This window comes from Rana temporaria, chromosome 1 (assembly GCF_905171775.1).
Source record: "Rana temporaria chromosome 1, aRanTem1.1, whole genome shotgun sequence".
NCBI lineage: Eukaryota > Metazoa > Chordata > Amphibia > Anura > Ranidae > Rana > Rana temporaria.
In genome coordinates this window covers 41,130,028-41,143,171 of record NC_053489.1, presented here as the reverse complement: position 1 = coordinate 41,143,171, position 13,144 = coordinate 41,130,028, and the positions used below count along the sequence as shown (strand labels likewise).

The following is a 13,144-nucleotide window of genomic DNA, read 5'->3' as shown; positions in this document are numbered from 1 at the left end:
GTCACTGGTTCCCAAAAAAGTGTAAAAAATGTCAGTTAGGTGTCCGATGTCTGCCGCAATATCGCAGTCCTGCTAAAACTCGCAGATCGCCGCCATTACTAGTAAAAAAAAAAAAGCCATAAATCTATCCCCTATTTTATAGATGCTAAAACTTTTGTGCAACCCAAAATTTTCCAAAAATATGTAGTACTGTAGAATACATATTGGCCTAAATTGATAAGAAATTTGATTTTTTAAATATTTTTATTGGATGTTTTATAGCAGAAAGTAAAACAAAATATATATATTTTTTTTCTTCAAAATTGTCGGTCTTTTTGTTTATAGCGAAAAAAAATAAAACTTTAGAGGTGATCAAATACCAGCAAAAGAAAGCTCCATTTGTGGGGGGGGGGAAAAAAGAGATTTTTAATACAGCTTACCTGTAAAATCTTTTTCTTGGAGTACATCACGGGACACAGAGCGGCATATTCATTACTATATGGGTTATATGGAGTACCTTCAGGTGATGGACACTGGCAATCTCAAACAGGAAATGCCCCTCCCTATATAACCCCCTCCCATAGGAGGAGTACCTCAGTTTTGTAGCAAGCAGTATGCCTCCCAAAATGGTCCCCAAAAGAGGGGTGGGAGCTCTGTGTCCCGTGATGTACTCCAAGAAAAAGATTTTACAGGTAAGCTGTATTAAAAATCTCTTTTTCTTTATCGTACATCACGGGACACAGAGCGGCATATTCATTACTATATGGGATGTCCCAAAGCAATGCTTACAATGAGGGGAGGGAGAACATCTCCAAGACAAAAGGATTTAATTTAGAGATATACTCAAATCATAATAAATCCAACTTAGTTGAGAAAAAACATTTTACATTTTAAATTTAACTCAAAAAGGGGAGCCCCCGGAATCCGAGGGTCTCAAACTGCAGCCTGCAGCACTGCCTGCCCAAAGGCTGTATCAGTATTCCTTCTTCCGTCCAACTGGTAGAATTTTGTAAACGTGTGGACAGAAGACCAGGTTGCCGCCTTGCAAACTTGAGCCATAGAGATCTGGTGGTGTGCTGCCCAGGAGGCGCCCATGGCCCTAGTAGAATGAGCCTTTAATGATACTGGAGGAGGCAACCCTTTCAAGCCGTAGGCCTGAGTGATTAACTGCTTAATCCACCTTGAGATGGTGGACTTTGCAGCTGCCTGCCCCTTCTTGGGCCCATCCGGTAAAATGAACAACACATCTGTTTTCCGGATCTTCTCTGTAGCTTTAAGATAGGCCTTCATGGCCCTGACAATATCCAAGGTATACAGCAACCCTTCCTTTCTGGAAGTAGGTTTAGGGAAGAAGGATGGTAATACCAAATCCTGGTTTAGATGAAAACTGGATATAACCTTCGGTAGGAAGGAAGGATGAGGGCGGAGAACGACCTTGTCCTTATGAAAAATAAGATATGGTTCCTTACAGGATAAGGCCGCCAGTTCTGATACTCTTCTGGCGGAAACTATGGCGACCAAAAATACTAACTTCCTTGTCAGTAAAACCAAAGGAATTTCAGCCAACGGCTCAAACGGTTGTTTCTGTAAACTTGACAGAACAAGATTTAAATCCCACGGGCAAGGCGGGGATTTAACTGGAGGATTAATACGTAAGACCCCTTGAAGGAAGGTCTTAACCAGCGAGTGGGTGGCCAGCGGCCGCTGAAACCACACTGACAAAGCTGAAATCTGTCCTTTGATTGTGCTTAATGCCAGTCCTTTATCCACTCCTAGCTGGAGAAAACTTAATACTCTATCGATGGTAAACTTGCGAGAAAGCCATTGCTTGGACTCACTCCAGCCTACATAGGCCTTCCAGACCCTGTAATAAATCACCCTAGAGACCGGTTTCCTGGCTCTGATTAGGGTAGAGATTACTTTCTGAGACAGACCTCTACCCCTGAGAATCAGGGATTCAGCCTCCAGGCCGTCAAATTTAGATGCCGTAAGGCAGGGTGGCGGATCGGACCTTGCGATAGCAGGTCTGGCCGTAGAGGAAGAGTCCAAGGGTCTCCCACTACCATCTTTAGGATTAGTGAATACCATGCCCTTCTGGGCCATGCTGGAGCTACCAGGATGACTGGTATGTGCTCCACCCTGATCCTGCGCAGCAGGCGGGGTAGTAACTGGAGCGGGGGAAAAGCATAAAGAAGTTTGAACTGATGCCAAGGGCAAACCAGCGCATCGGTTCCGCAGGCCATCGGATCCCTTGAGCGGGATATGAACCTGTCTAGCTTCTTGTTGAGTCTCGATGCCATGACATCCACGTCCGGCACTCCACAAATCTTTCAAGCACTCTGCCAAAGATGGGGATGTAGGGACCATTCCCCCGGCAACAGAGTCTGGCGACTTAAGAACTCCGCCTGAAGGTTGTCCACTCCTGGAATGAATATTGCCGATATGCAGGGCACATGAGCCTCTGCCCATAGGAGAATCAAGCTCACCTCTCTCTGAGCGGCTTGACTCCTGGTTCCCCCTTGGTGATTTATGTATGCCACGGCCGTGGCATTGTCTGATTGAATTCTCACCGGGAACCCCTGCAATTTGGACGTCCAAGCCCTGAGGGCTAGTCGAGCAGCTCTGAGCTCCAAGATGTTGATGGGCAACTGCCTCTCTGGCTTTGCCCAAGTACCCTGGCGAGTGCAACCATCCAAAATTGCTCCCCAGCCCGTCAGGCTGGCGTCTGTGGTTACTATCTTCCAAGCCACTGGGCTGAAAGACTTCCCCTTCACTAGATTCTGAGGGTCTAACCACCAACACAGACTTTGTCGGACTCTTGATGAGAGCGGCAAAGGGATATCCAAGGCCTGTGGCCTCCTGCTCCATGCTGACAGGATGGCTGCCTGCAGGATGCGAGTGTGGCTCTGGGCGTACGGTACCGCCTCGAATGTGGCCACCATCTTGCCTAGTAACCGCATACATAGGCGAATAGTCGGTTCTTTCTTGCTTAGAACCAGTAGGATTAATTCCTTGATGGCTTTGACCTTCATCAGAGGTAGAAACACCCTTTGTTGTTCTGTGTCTAACCTCATGCCGAGATATTCCAACTGCCTTGTGGGCTGGAATGCTGACTTTTCTCGATTTAGGACCCAGCCGAACCTCTCGAGGTATTGGACCGTGAGGGCCACTGCTCGTTCCAAGCCAGGAGACGAGTGATCTATGACTAGGAGGTCGTCCAGGTACGCTAGGATCGTGACCCCTTGGATCCTTAGCTTGGCTAGGATTGGAGCTAGGACCTTCGTGAACACCCGGGGGGCCGTAGCCAACCCAAAGGGAAGCGCCACGAATTGGAAATGACGCGAAGCCACCATAAAGCGTAGATATCTTTGATGTGGCTGATAAATTGGAACATGAAGGTAGGCATCCTTTATGTCTATGGACGCCATGAAGTCGTCCTTTTGGAGTGTGGCAGCTGCTGACCGCACGGATTCCATCCGAAATGAGCGGACCTTTAGGTATGCATTTACCATTTTTAGGTCCAAAATTGGCCTGACATCTCCATTGGACTTTGGGATGATGAATAGGTTGGAGTAGAAACCCAGCCCTTGTTCTAGGACTGGTACCTCTACTATTACTTCCTGGGAGAGTAGATGATTTAATGCCGTCATTAATGCGGCTCCCTTCTCCGGATCGTTTGGAATCCTTGACTCCTGGAATGAGGAGGAGGAAACCTTAGGAAGTCTAATTTGTAGCCCGTGGCCACGGAAGACCGTACCCATTTGTCGGGAATGCTGGCTTCCCAAACCTCTGAAAAGAGACGCAGCCTTCCCCCCACCTTCGTGGGTGGGGGCGCCCCTTCATAAGGTCGGCTTGGGGGCTGGTTTTGCTGGTTTGCGAAACCACTGCTTCTTGCCTCTAGCAGCCTGTCCCTGCGATTTGCTGTTAAAGCTAAAGTTTGCTCTCGCAGGAGGCCGTCGATACTGTTTGGCATTAGAGGGCCCCTGCCCAGGGGAGTACTGTCGTTTAAACGCAGGCCCCTGAAACTTCTTCTTGGTTGGCAAAAGAGTGCTTTTGCCGCTTGAAATGGTCTGAATGTATTTATCCAGGTCTTCTCCGAAGAGTCGTCCTCCATGGAAGGGGAACCCTACCAGGAGCTTCTTGCATGGGGGCTCGGCCTCCCAGCTCTTTAACCATAAGAGTCTTCTCATATGGATAAGGGATAACGATAAACGTGACGCTTGCTGGATAGAATCCTTAATCGCATCTACCGTAAAGCGTATGGCCCTAGGGACATCCGAAAATTCTTCTGCCTGCTGGGCAGGAATAAGTTTAAGCATCTGCTTAGTTTGATCCGATAATGCTTGTGCAACCCCAATCGCAGCCACAGCTGGCTGCACTACTGCCCCTGCAGTAGTGAAGGAGTTTTTAAGTAGTGCTTCCAAGCGTTTATCAACCGGATCCTTGAACACCTGTATGTTTTCTACAGGGCATGTTAACGATTTGTTAACACATGAGATGGCTGCGTCCACCGCAGGGGTAGCCCATCTCTTGGAAAATTTATCTTCCATAGGATATAAGGCAGAGAATCTTTTAGGTGGTAAAAAGATTTTATCTGGCTTGCTCCAATCTTGGAACAAAACTTCCTCTAGCAGAGGATGGATCGGAAAAACTGCGTTGTTTTGAGGCGCCCTTAGTGAGCCCAAAGCTGAAACAGTCGATACTTGGAGATCTGGTACTGGCAAGTTGAATGCACTATGGACCAAGTCCGTTAAGGCTTGAACCCACCAGCTCTCCCCTTGGGAGACTGCTCCAGACTCCCCTGTATCCGGATCCTCGATCCCCGAACCTGCTTGGTCCTTGTCCAAGAGGTCGTCCAATTCCCCTGAGGAAAGGACCTCCTCTTCTGAGGGTCCACGCTCGGGCGACGGAGATCTATTCCGTTTTCTGCCCCGCATAGCCGTGGCTATCATTTTTTCCATTCTTTTTTCCATCTCCTTTAAAGAGGTGAATAATACCTCGTCCGTGACCATCCTAGGGTTGGACTGACCCGAGTCAGCTCCAGCCCCAGATCCCGATGGCCCCAAGGCTCCCTCTCGGGAAAGCAGCGGCATAACTTTGTCCGAGACCTCAGACTCTCTGGGGGAATCCCCACCTCTTGTACCCTCTGACCCGGATGCCATGGTACAATACCGAGGTACGCCTGCTAACCTATCGGTATTTGGAACTATAAATAGTTAATTGCCCAAACACCTGTTTGGGGGATAAAAAATGCCTTCTCTCCCTTAAATGGATCTTTTCTTTTCTCTTTTTTTTTTTTTTTTTTTTAAATCCAAGAAAGAAAAAACATTCTGTCCCCCTTAGTAGTATTGCCAAGAAAAAACTACTGAGATAGAAAAGAACAGCCTATTTCTAGGCTTGAAGACAGTCTTATGAAGACTGTAATATCTTTTTTGGCCACTGTGTGTGCTCGGCGCCCCGTGCTGCCGCTCTGGTCTCTTCCTCCTCAGTTCCAGCATAGACTGAGCTGATGGAACGAAAGGAAGGACCGCCCCTTCCTTAAACCAACTGACCCGCCCTTCCCCCCTCAGCTAACGGCGCGAAATTGCGCCTATACACGGGGACGCGCGCGCGCGCGCACCCGCCGACGGGGGGGGGGGTGGGGGGAAGGGAGCCCACGAGGAGGCCAGCGTTTGCCTGACATCCAGGCTAAGGAGAAGGAAACATGCAGCATCGCCTGGAGGCTTGCAGGTAAGCACAGCTCTCTGAACACACACACACACACACACAGCCCCACTCAATGCTTTTCAATACTACCAGGGAGGTCACCTCTTATGGGGAAATAACACATAGAGCCATCCTATCATTAAGATATGTGACTTACTTTGCCAGATGCAGCGCATAACTTTAGGCATGTCCCCTGTGACCCCCCAGAAAAACCTGCTAAGAACCAAGTTCCGCAAGTTTCCCCTCACTTACCTGCTCCATGCCGCAGGACTTTGCCAAGCAAGAGGCCCAATCTTCCCCCATCTCCGTGGGGTTGTCTAGACCTTCAGGCCCTGGGTTCCTATGAAGGATCCACTGTCCTGGGCCCATATAGCACTCTGGCAACAGAAACATTAGGCCCCCAAAGGTTTCTAAGTTCTGGGCCCAGGGTCCAGCTCTCTAAAAAGAAAGGCATTATGGGCTATACCCCAAGGGTTTGGGGTCCGGTTACTGACCACTTTAGCGCTGAGGCCTTTGGACAGAACCGGTTAGCTCACCTAATCCCAAGGATGCGGAGGCAAGCTAAACCATGACCAACACCTAAGACACTGGCGTAAAAACTGAGGTACTCCTCCTATGGGAGGGGGTTATATAGGGAGGGGCATTTCCTGTTTGAGATTGCCAGTGTCCATCACCTGAAGGTACTCCATATAACCCATATAGTAATGAATATGCCGCTCTGTGTCCCGTGATGTACGATAAAGAAAAAGGACATAAATTTGTGTACAATGTCGCACGACCGCACAATTGTTAAATTAACGCAGTGTCGTACCACAAAAAAAATTGCCTAGTCAGGAAGGGGGTAAATTCTCTGGGGCTGATGTGGTTAACAACTTGTAATACCGTATTTATCGGCGTATACGCGCACTATTTTGCCCTGAAAATCAGGGCAAAATCGTGGGTGCGCGGTATACGCCGATACCCGCCTTCCCGCGCTGAGTTTGAATACTGCGCCGGCATATACCGAGCGCAGTACACTCGTGTATCTTCGGGCCATTTCGGCGCCTCTCGCGCTGACGTTCTGGACGTACGGGACGTCAGCGCGAGAGTAGCCGAGCCTGCCCGACGATACACGAGTGTACTGCGCTCAGTATATGTCGGCGCAGTATTCAAACTCGGCGCGGGAAAAGAGCGGGGAGGACGCCGCAGAAGGACGCCGGACCCGACGAAGAGGACACCCGAAGCCGCAGACGGACGCCGGACCCGACGAGGCCGCCGATGAACGCCGCTCAAGACACCAAAACTGTAAGTACAAAAAATCTTTTTTCCACAGGAATTCGGGGCAAGTTTAGGGGTGCGCGCTATAAGAGGGAGCGCGCTATACCCCAATAAATACGGTAGTTACTTTGTCAGGATAATTAATCACCATGTTCTCCATACACTCACCTTTACATCGGTCTCTGGCCAGTTCTCCAAGATGGATCGGATATGTCCTTTGTCAAAGATGGAAATGTACAAACCCCTGCAAAGCAAACACAGAGTTTTGTCATTAGAGAGAAGACAAACCTAAAAAGGGAGGACATTTTTAGAAAATAGATCTTGAGGAAAACAAACTTGTTGGGCCTCTTTCACACCGAATGCCTAAAAACTCCATGGTTCTGGGCATTCAAGGATGGGGGAATCCTCCCTGCTGAGCTATTGTATTTCAGACAGAACACACCGATCAGCATTGCTGGTTATAGCCGGCGGTGCTGATTGAGCAGCATTTATCTGACAGGCTGGATGTACAGAAGTCAACTGGTAACTGTCCCCCATGCATGGATCGACATACGGCTGATCCTTGCTGAACCCCCAAAATTTTGATCCTTGTATGGCCGGCTTAACTACTTGCTGACCACCCGCTGTACTGTGGCAAGGTGGCTCAACTGCACAAATTGCCGTAACGGTACAGCGATTCGAGCACCAGCATTCATGCGAGTGTGCTCCGATTGGCCAGCGGGGGAGCCGATCTGTGGGTCCGGCGGACTCGATGTCCTCCAGCCGCCCGCAATCGTTCCCTACAGAGACAGAACGGGGATCTGCCAAAGTAAACAAGGCAGATCTCTGTTTTGTCAGGGAATGACACCGAGATCCTGTCTTCCTGCCAAGCAGGAATCTGTGTGTTTCCCCAGTCACACAGTCCCCCCTAATCACAAACAGGAAACACATTTAACCCCTGATTTTAAACCCTTCCCTGCCAGTGTCATTAGTACAGTAACAGTGCATATTTTTTAGCACTGATCACTGTAATAATGTGTCAAAAATGTCAGGTAGGTGTCCAATCTGTCCGCCCCAATGTCGCAGTCCCGCTAAAAATCACTGCTATTACACATACATACATACATACATACATATACACACACACACACACACATACATATATAATATATATATATATACACATACATACATACATACATACATACATACATACACACACAGGTATATATATATATATATATATATATATATATATATATATATATATATATATATATATATATATATATATATATATTAGTGCTGTCAGTTAAACGCGCTATTAACGGCGTTAACGCAAACCCATGTTAACGCCATAAATTTTTTTATCGCGCGATTAACGAGGCGGCGTTCGGTGGTTATACCGGGATGATGCCTGCAGCTGCAGGCATCATCCCGGTACCGTTGTTTAGAGCGGGCGATCGGCTATCCAAACATAACAACCGATGCGGCTAAAAGCCGCTCGGTTGTTATGCCGGAGGAGCGGGAGGGGACATCCCCCCCCCTCCCGCCGCCTTTTGCCGCTCTGACCGGGCCTCCCGTCCCACCGGGAGACCCGATCCTAGATCCGCCGCCTTCTGTGTCCAGGTTGGAGACTGACACTAAGCCGTAAGCGGCTTTGATTCAGTCTCCGCATTGAAACCACGGAAGCGGCGTCATGACGTCACTTCCGGGTTTCTCGGCTGCCAATGGCGCCGGATTTAAAAAAGTACACAGTATTCAGAATCGCCGTTTTCGGCGATCTGAATACTTTGAAGTGCAAAGGAGGGCTCGGAGGTCTTTTAGACCCCCGATCCCTCCATAAAGAGTACCTGTCACCACCTATTGCTGTCACAAGGGATGTTTACATTCCTTGTGACAGCAATAAAAGTGATCAAAATGTAAAAAAATAAAAAAACACAATTTAATATTATAAAAAAAATAAAAATAAATAAGAAAACAAAAAAAAAATGTTTTAAAGGGTGAACCTCCTTAATCGCGCGATTAATCGCGAGTTAACTATGACATTAATGCGATTAATCGCGATTAGAAATTTTAATCGCTTGACAGCACTAATGTAAACATCCCTTGTGACAGCAATAGGTGGTGACAGGTACTCTTTATGGAGAGATCAGGGGGTCTAAAAGACCTCCGAGCCCTCCAAAGTATTCAGATCGCCGAAAACGGCGATTCTGAATACTGTGTACTTTTTTAAATCCGGCGCCATTGGCAGCCGAGAAACCCGGAAGTGACGTCGTGACGCCGCTTCCGTGGTTTCAATGCGGAGACTGAATCAAAGCCGTTTACAGCTTAGTGTCAGTCTCCGCCTGAACACAGAAGGCGCCGGATGGAGGATCGGGTCTCCCGGTGGGACGGGAGGCCCGGTCAGAGCGGCGAAAGGCGGCGGGAGGGGGGGGGATGTCCCCTCCCGCTCCTCCGGCATAACAACCGAGCGGCTTTTAGCCGCATCGGTTGTTATGTTTGGATAGCCGATCGCCCGCTCTAAACAACGGTACCGGGATGATGCCTGCGGCTGCAGGCATCATCCCGGTATAACCCCCGAACGTTAATCGCGCGATAAAAAAATTGACGGCGTTAACATGGGTTTGTGTTAACGCCGTTAACGCGTTTAACTGACAGCACATATATATATATATATATATACCGTGTTTCCCCGAAAATAAGACGGGGTCTTATATTAATTCTGGCTACAAAAAACACACTAGGGCTTATTTTCAGGGGATGTCTTATTTATTTATGGTATGTACAAAAAAGTTTCTCCCCCTGTCAGCTCTGGAGTCAGCATTGTGAAATTCTGTAATCCCAAAAATAAACCTTTGTTTAAAGACCTCATAAAATGATGTAATCGGTTCTGTAAAAAGATAATATCATGTGTCTCCTTGTGTAACATTATTGTGGAAAATACCTTATTTACAGTGCCACTTGCCGCTCACGTGACCCGCTGGAGCTCTTCTTTCCTACTCCAAATACTGCAGAGGGAGGGGCCAAGATACCCAATGACGTCAGCCCCACTCTAAGTACTGCAGTGGGTAGGGGCTTAATAAAGTTTTATTGAAAAAAAAAAAAAACAGCTGACATCAGCCGGGAGGAGAGGAGAAGAGCTCCGGCGGGTCACATGAGCGCCCAGCAGTGCTGTAAATAAGGTATTTTCCACAATAAAGTCACAAAAGGGAGACACACTGCACATTATATAATCTTTTTACAGAACAGATTACATGTTTTTACAAGGACTTTAACTAGGGCTTATTTTTGGGGTAGGGCTTATATTGCAGCCATCCCAGAAACTCACGCTAGGTCTTATTTTTGGGGTAGGGCTTATTTTCGGAGAAACAGGGTATATATATATATATATATATATATATATATATATATATATATATATATATATATATATATACACACACACACACACACACACACACACACACACATATATATATATATATATACACACATATACATACATACACACATACATACACACACACCGGTATATCTATCCCCTATTTTGTAGTTGCTATAACTTTTGCACAAACTAATACGCTTATTATTTATTTTTCCAAAAATATGTAGAAGAATATACATCGGCCTAAACTGATGAATACATTTTTTTTTATTTATTTTTTTGCATATGTATTATAGCAGAAAGTCTTGTTTTTGTTTATAGCGCAAAAAGAAAAAAACGCAGAAGTAAATCACATTTCAATTTGGGTACAGCGTCGTACAACCGCGCAATTGTCAGCTAAAGTAACGCAGTGCCATACAGCTAAAAACGGCCGGGTCATTAAGGGGGTAATTCCGTCTGGGGCTAAAGTGGTTATTATAGTAAAATTTCTAATACAGCATAACACAATTAGAAAAAAAAATTAGGGCTGTGGAAATTAACTTTTAATTAATCGATTAATCTTTAATTTTTTTGATCGATCAAAATTATTTAGATTTGTACTCACCTCTCCGCTGGCTTCAGGGAGTTCCGTCGGAGATCCAGTAACGTCACAGACACCGGCGGGGGTTGCCGTGTCCATCTGAAGGGCTCCTTTGCTGTGCCTTCATATCTGCATGCCGGCGGGACCTTACTATCTGCCACATGCAAGGGCTGTTACACTTCCCTCTATCAACCTGGGATTCTACAACCATCCACTGATAGTTCCCTTCATGGGACATCTACATGCCGACGGACTGATGTTAACCCCTCCTCATCTGGATTCAGCAGTGGTATCGTTGTACACATTTTTATACCAGTATCATACTTAGCTACATGTTTTTATGACTGCTTTTGTTACCGTTTGGTATTACTCAAACCATTTTTACAGTTTATGTAGCTACATCCATTTTATCTCCAGTGCAATATTTATTTGGTTATCTACTTGAAGACTATAAAAGTTTTAATGCTATTCCCATCGAGCGCTGCCTTTGTGTGGTTTTTGTATCCTGCTATCCATTTTTCCAGTGGTTGGTAGCTGCACTGGGAATCAGCCTGCAAGGAGATCAGCTAAAAGTAGTTGGATCTGTATGTGCCTTATAATTAATTGAAATTAGTAGATTAATCGATTACACAAAAATTTTGATCAGCAACAGCCCTAAAAAAAAATTAAAAAAAATAAAAACTAACTTTGGTCTCCTGAAGATATGTCCATACTGTGAGCAGGCCAGGCCGACGGTGGGGGTGTAGACAATGGGCATCAACCTCTCAATGTCATCCTGTAAGACTCTGTAGAAGAGCTTCTCGTTCCTCTCCTGAATCCCCATCACATAGATGTATCTGGAACAGACAAGCCAAATGTAAGACTGCTGGCTGGCAGAGAAAAAATACCAAAACTCCACGGACGTGTAACAAAATCAATTAGATGGTCTAACAAAACAGAATAAATGTGAAGGTATATACACACACACACACACACACACACACACACACGAGGAAACAATGGCAGAAAATATACTTAGATTACCTAAAGAGGCAGTCAATACCAAAAAAAATAAATAAAAAAGCTGTAGGTACTTGGAGGTGCTTCCTTATATCTTCAGCGGCCTCCCTACCTCTAATGACCGGTAGACGCGATAAGATTATCGTAACGAATCGACCTTTTTTTTTTTGGGCACAGCTGTGTGCATCGGCGTAGGTGTACGTCGGCTGCTCTAGGGCAGTGTTTCTCAACTCCAGTCCTCAAGGCGCACCAACAGGTCATGTTTTCAGGATTTCCCTCAGATGAAATGGCTGCGGTAATTACTAAGGCAGTGAAACTGATTAAATCCCCTGTGCAAAATAATGGAAAGCCTGAAAACATGACCTGTTGGGGGGGCCTGAGGACTGGAGTTGAGAAACACTGCTCTAGGGGGCCCGACGCCAATGCGCGTAGCCGGCGGCCGCTATGTCTGCTGGCCACCCGTGATCGCTTCTCAGAGAGCCAGAACAGGGATCTGTCAATGTAAAAAAACAGATCTCCGTTCTGTCAGGGAAGTAGATGGAGATCTGCTGTTCCTAGTAATCAGGAACAGCGATGTCTCTCTACTCCCTGTCAGTCCCCTCCTCCCCAGTTAGAAACACCTCCCTAGGGAACACTTAAAGCGGGGGTTCACCCTAAAAAAAAAAAAAAAATTCTAGCATGCCATCAAGCATACAAGCGTGATCTACAGTACGCCTTTATTTTATTTTTTGGCGCCGTACTCACAGTTTACTGCCGTAGTGAAGTTTCAGACTCCCCGCAGGGAATGGGCGTTCCTATGCAGAGGGAAGATGATTGACGGCCGGCTATGGCGCGTCACTCTTTCCGAAAATAGCCGGAGTAGGACTCAGCGCTATACGGCGCCTGCGCACAGACATCGGAGCTGACTGCACAGGCGCCGTGAAGAGCCAAGTCCTATTTCGGCTATTTTCGGGAAGCGTGACGCGCCATAGCCGGCCGTCAATCATCTTCCCTCTGCATAGGAACGCCCATTCCCCGCGGGGAGTCTGAAACTTCACTACGGGAGTAAACTGTGAGTACGGCACAAAAAAAAAAAGGCATACTGTAGCTCACTATGCTGGATTTGATGGTAGAAACTTGGTTTTTAGGGTGAACCACCACTTTAACCCCTTGATCGCCCGCTAGTGTTAACCCCTTCCCTGCCAGTGACATTTATACAGCAACCAGTGGATATTTTTAGATCCGATGGCTATATAAATGTCACTGGTCCCAAAAGA

The 13,144-nt window shown here is 46.8% G+C and overlaps 1 protein-coding gene across 3 annotated transcripts in view; it reads right to left on the bottom strand.

Annotated features, from left to right (window-relative positions):
• ME2 (malic enzyme 2) overlaps positions 1-13,144 on the bottom strand; it is a 110,855-nt gene that overhangs the window by 58,302 nt on the left and 39,409 nt on the right. For all 3 annotated transcript variants that reach the window (XM_040336976.1, XM_040336969.1, XM_040336960.1), the window contains exons 4-5: positions 11,576-11,725; positions 7,111-7,186 (exon numbers count right to left, since the gene is read on the bottom strand). In XM_040336976.1, coding sequence (XP_040192910.1) covers positions 7,111-7,186; positions 11,576-11,725 — 226 coding nt within the window. The remainder of the gene's footprint in view (positions 1-7,110; positions 7,187-11,575; positions 11,726-13,144) is intronic.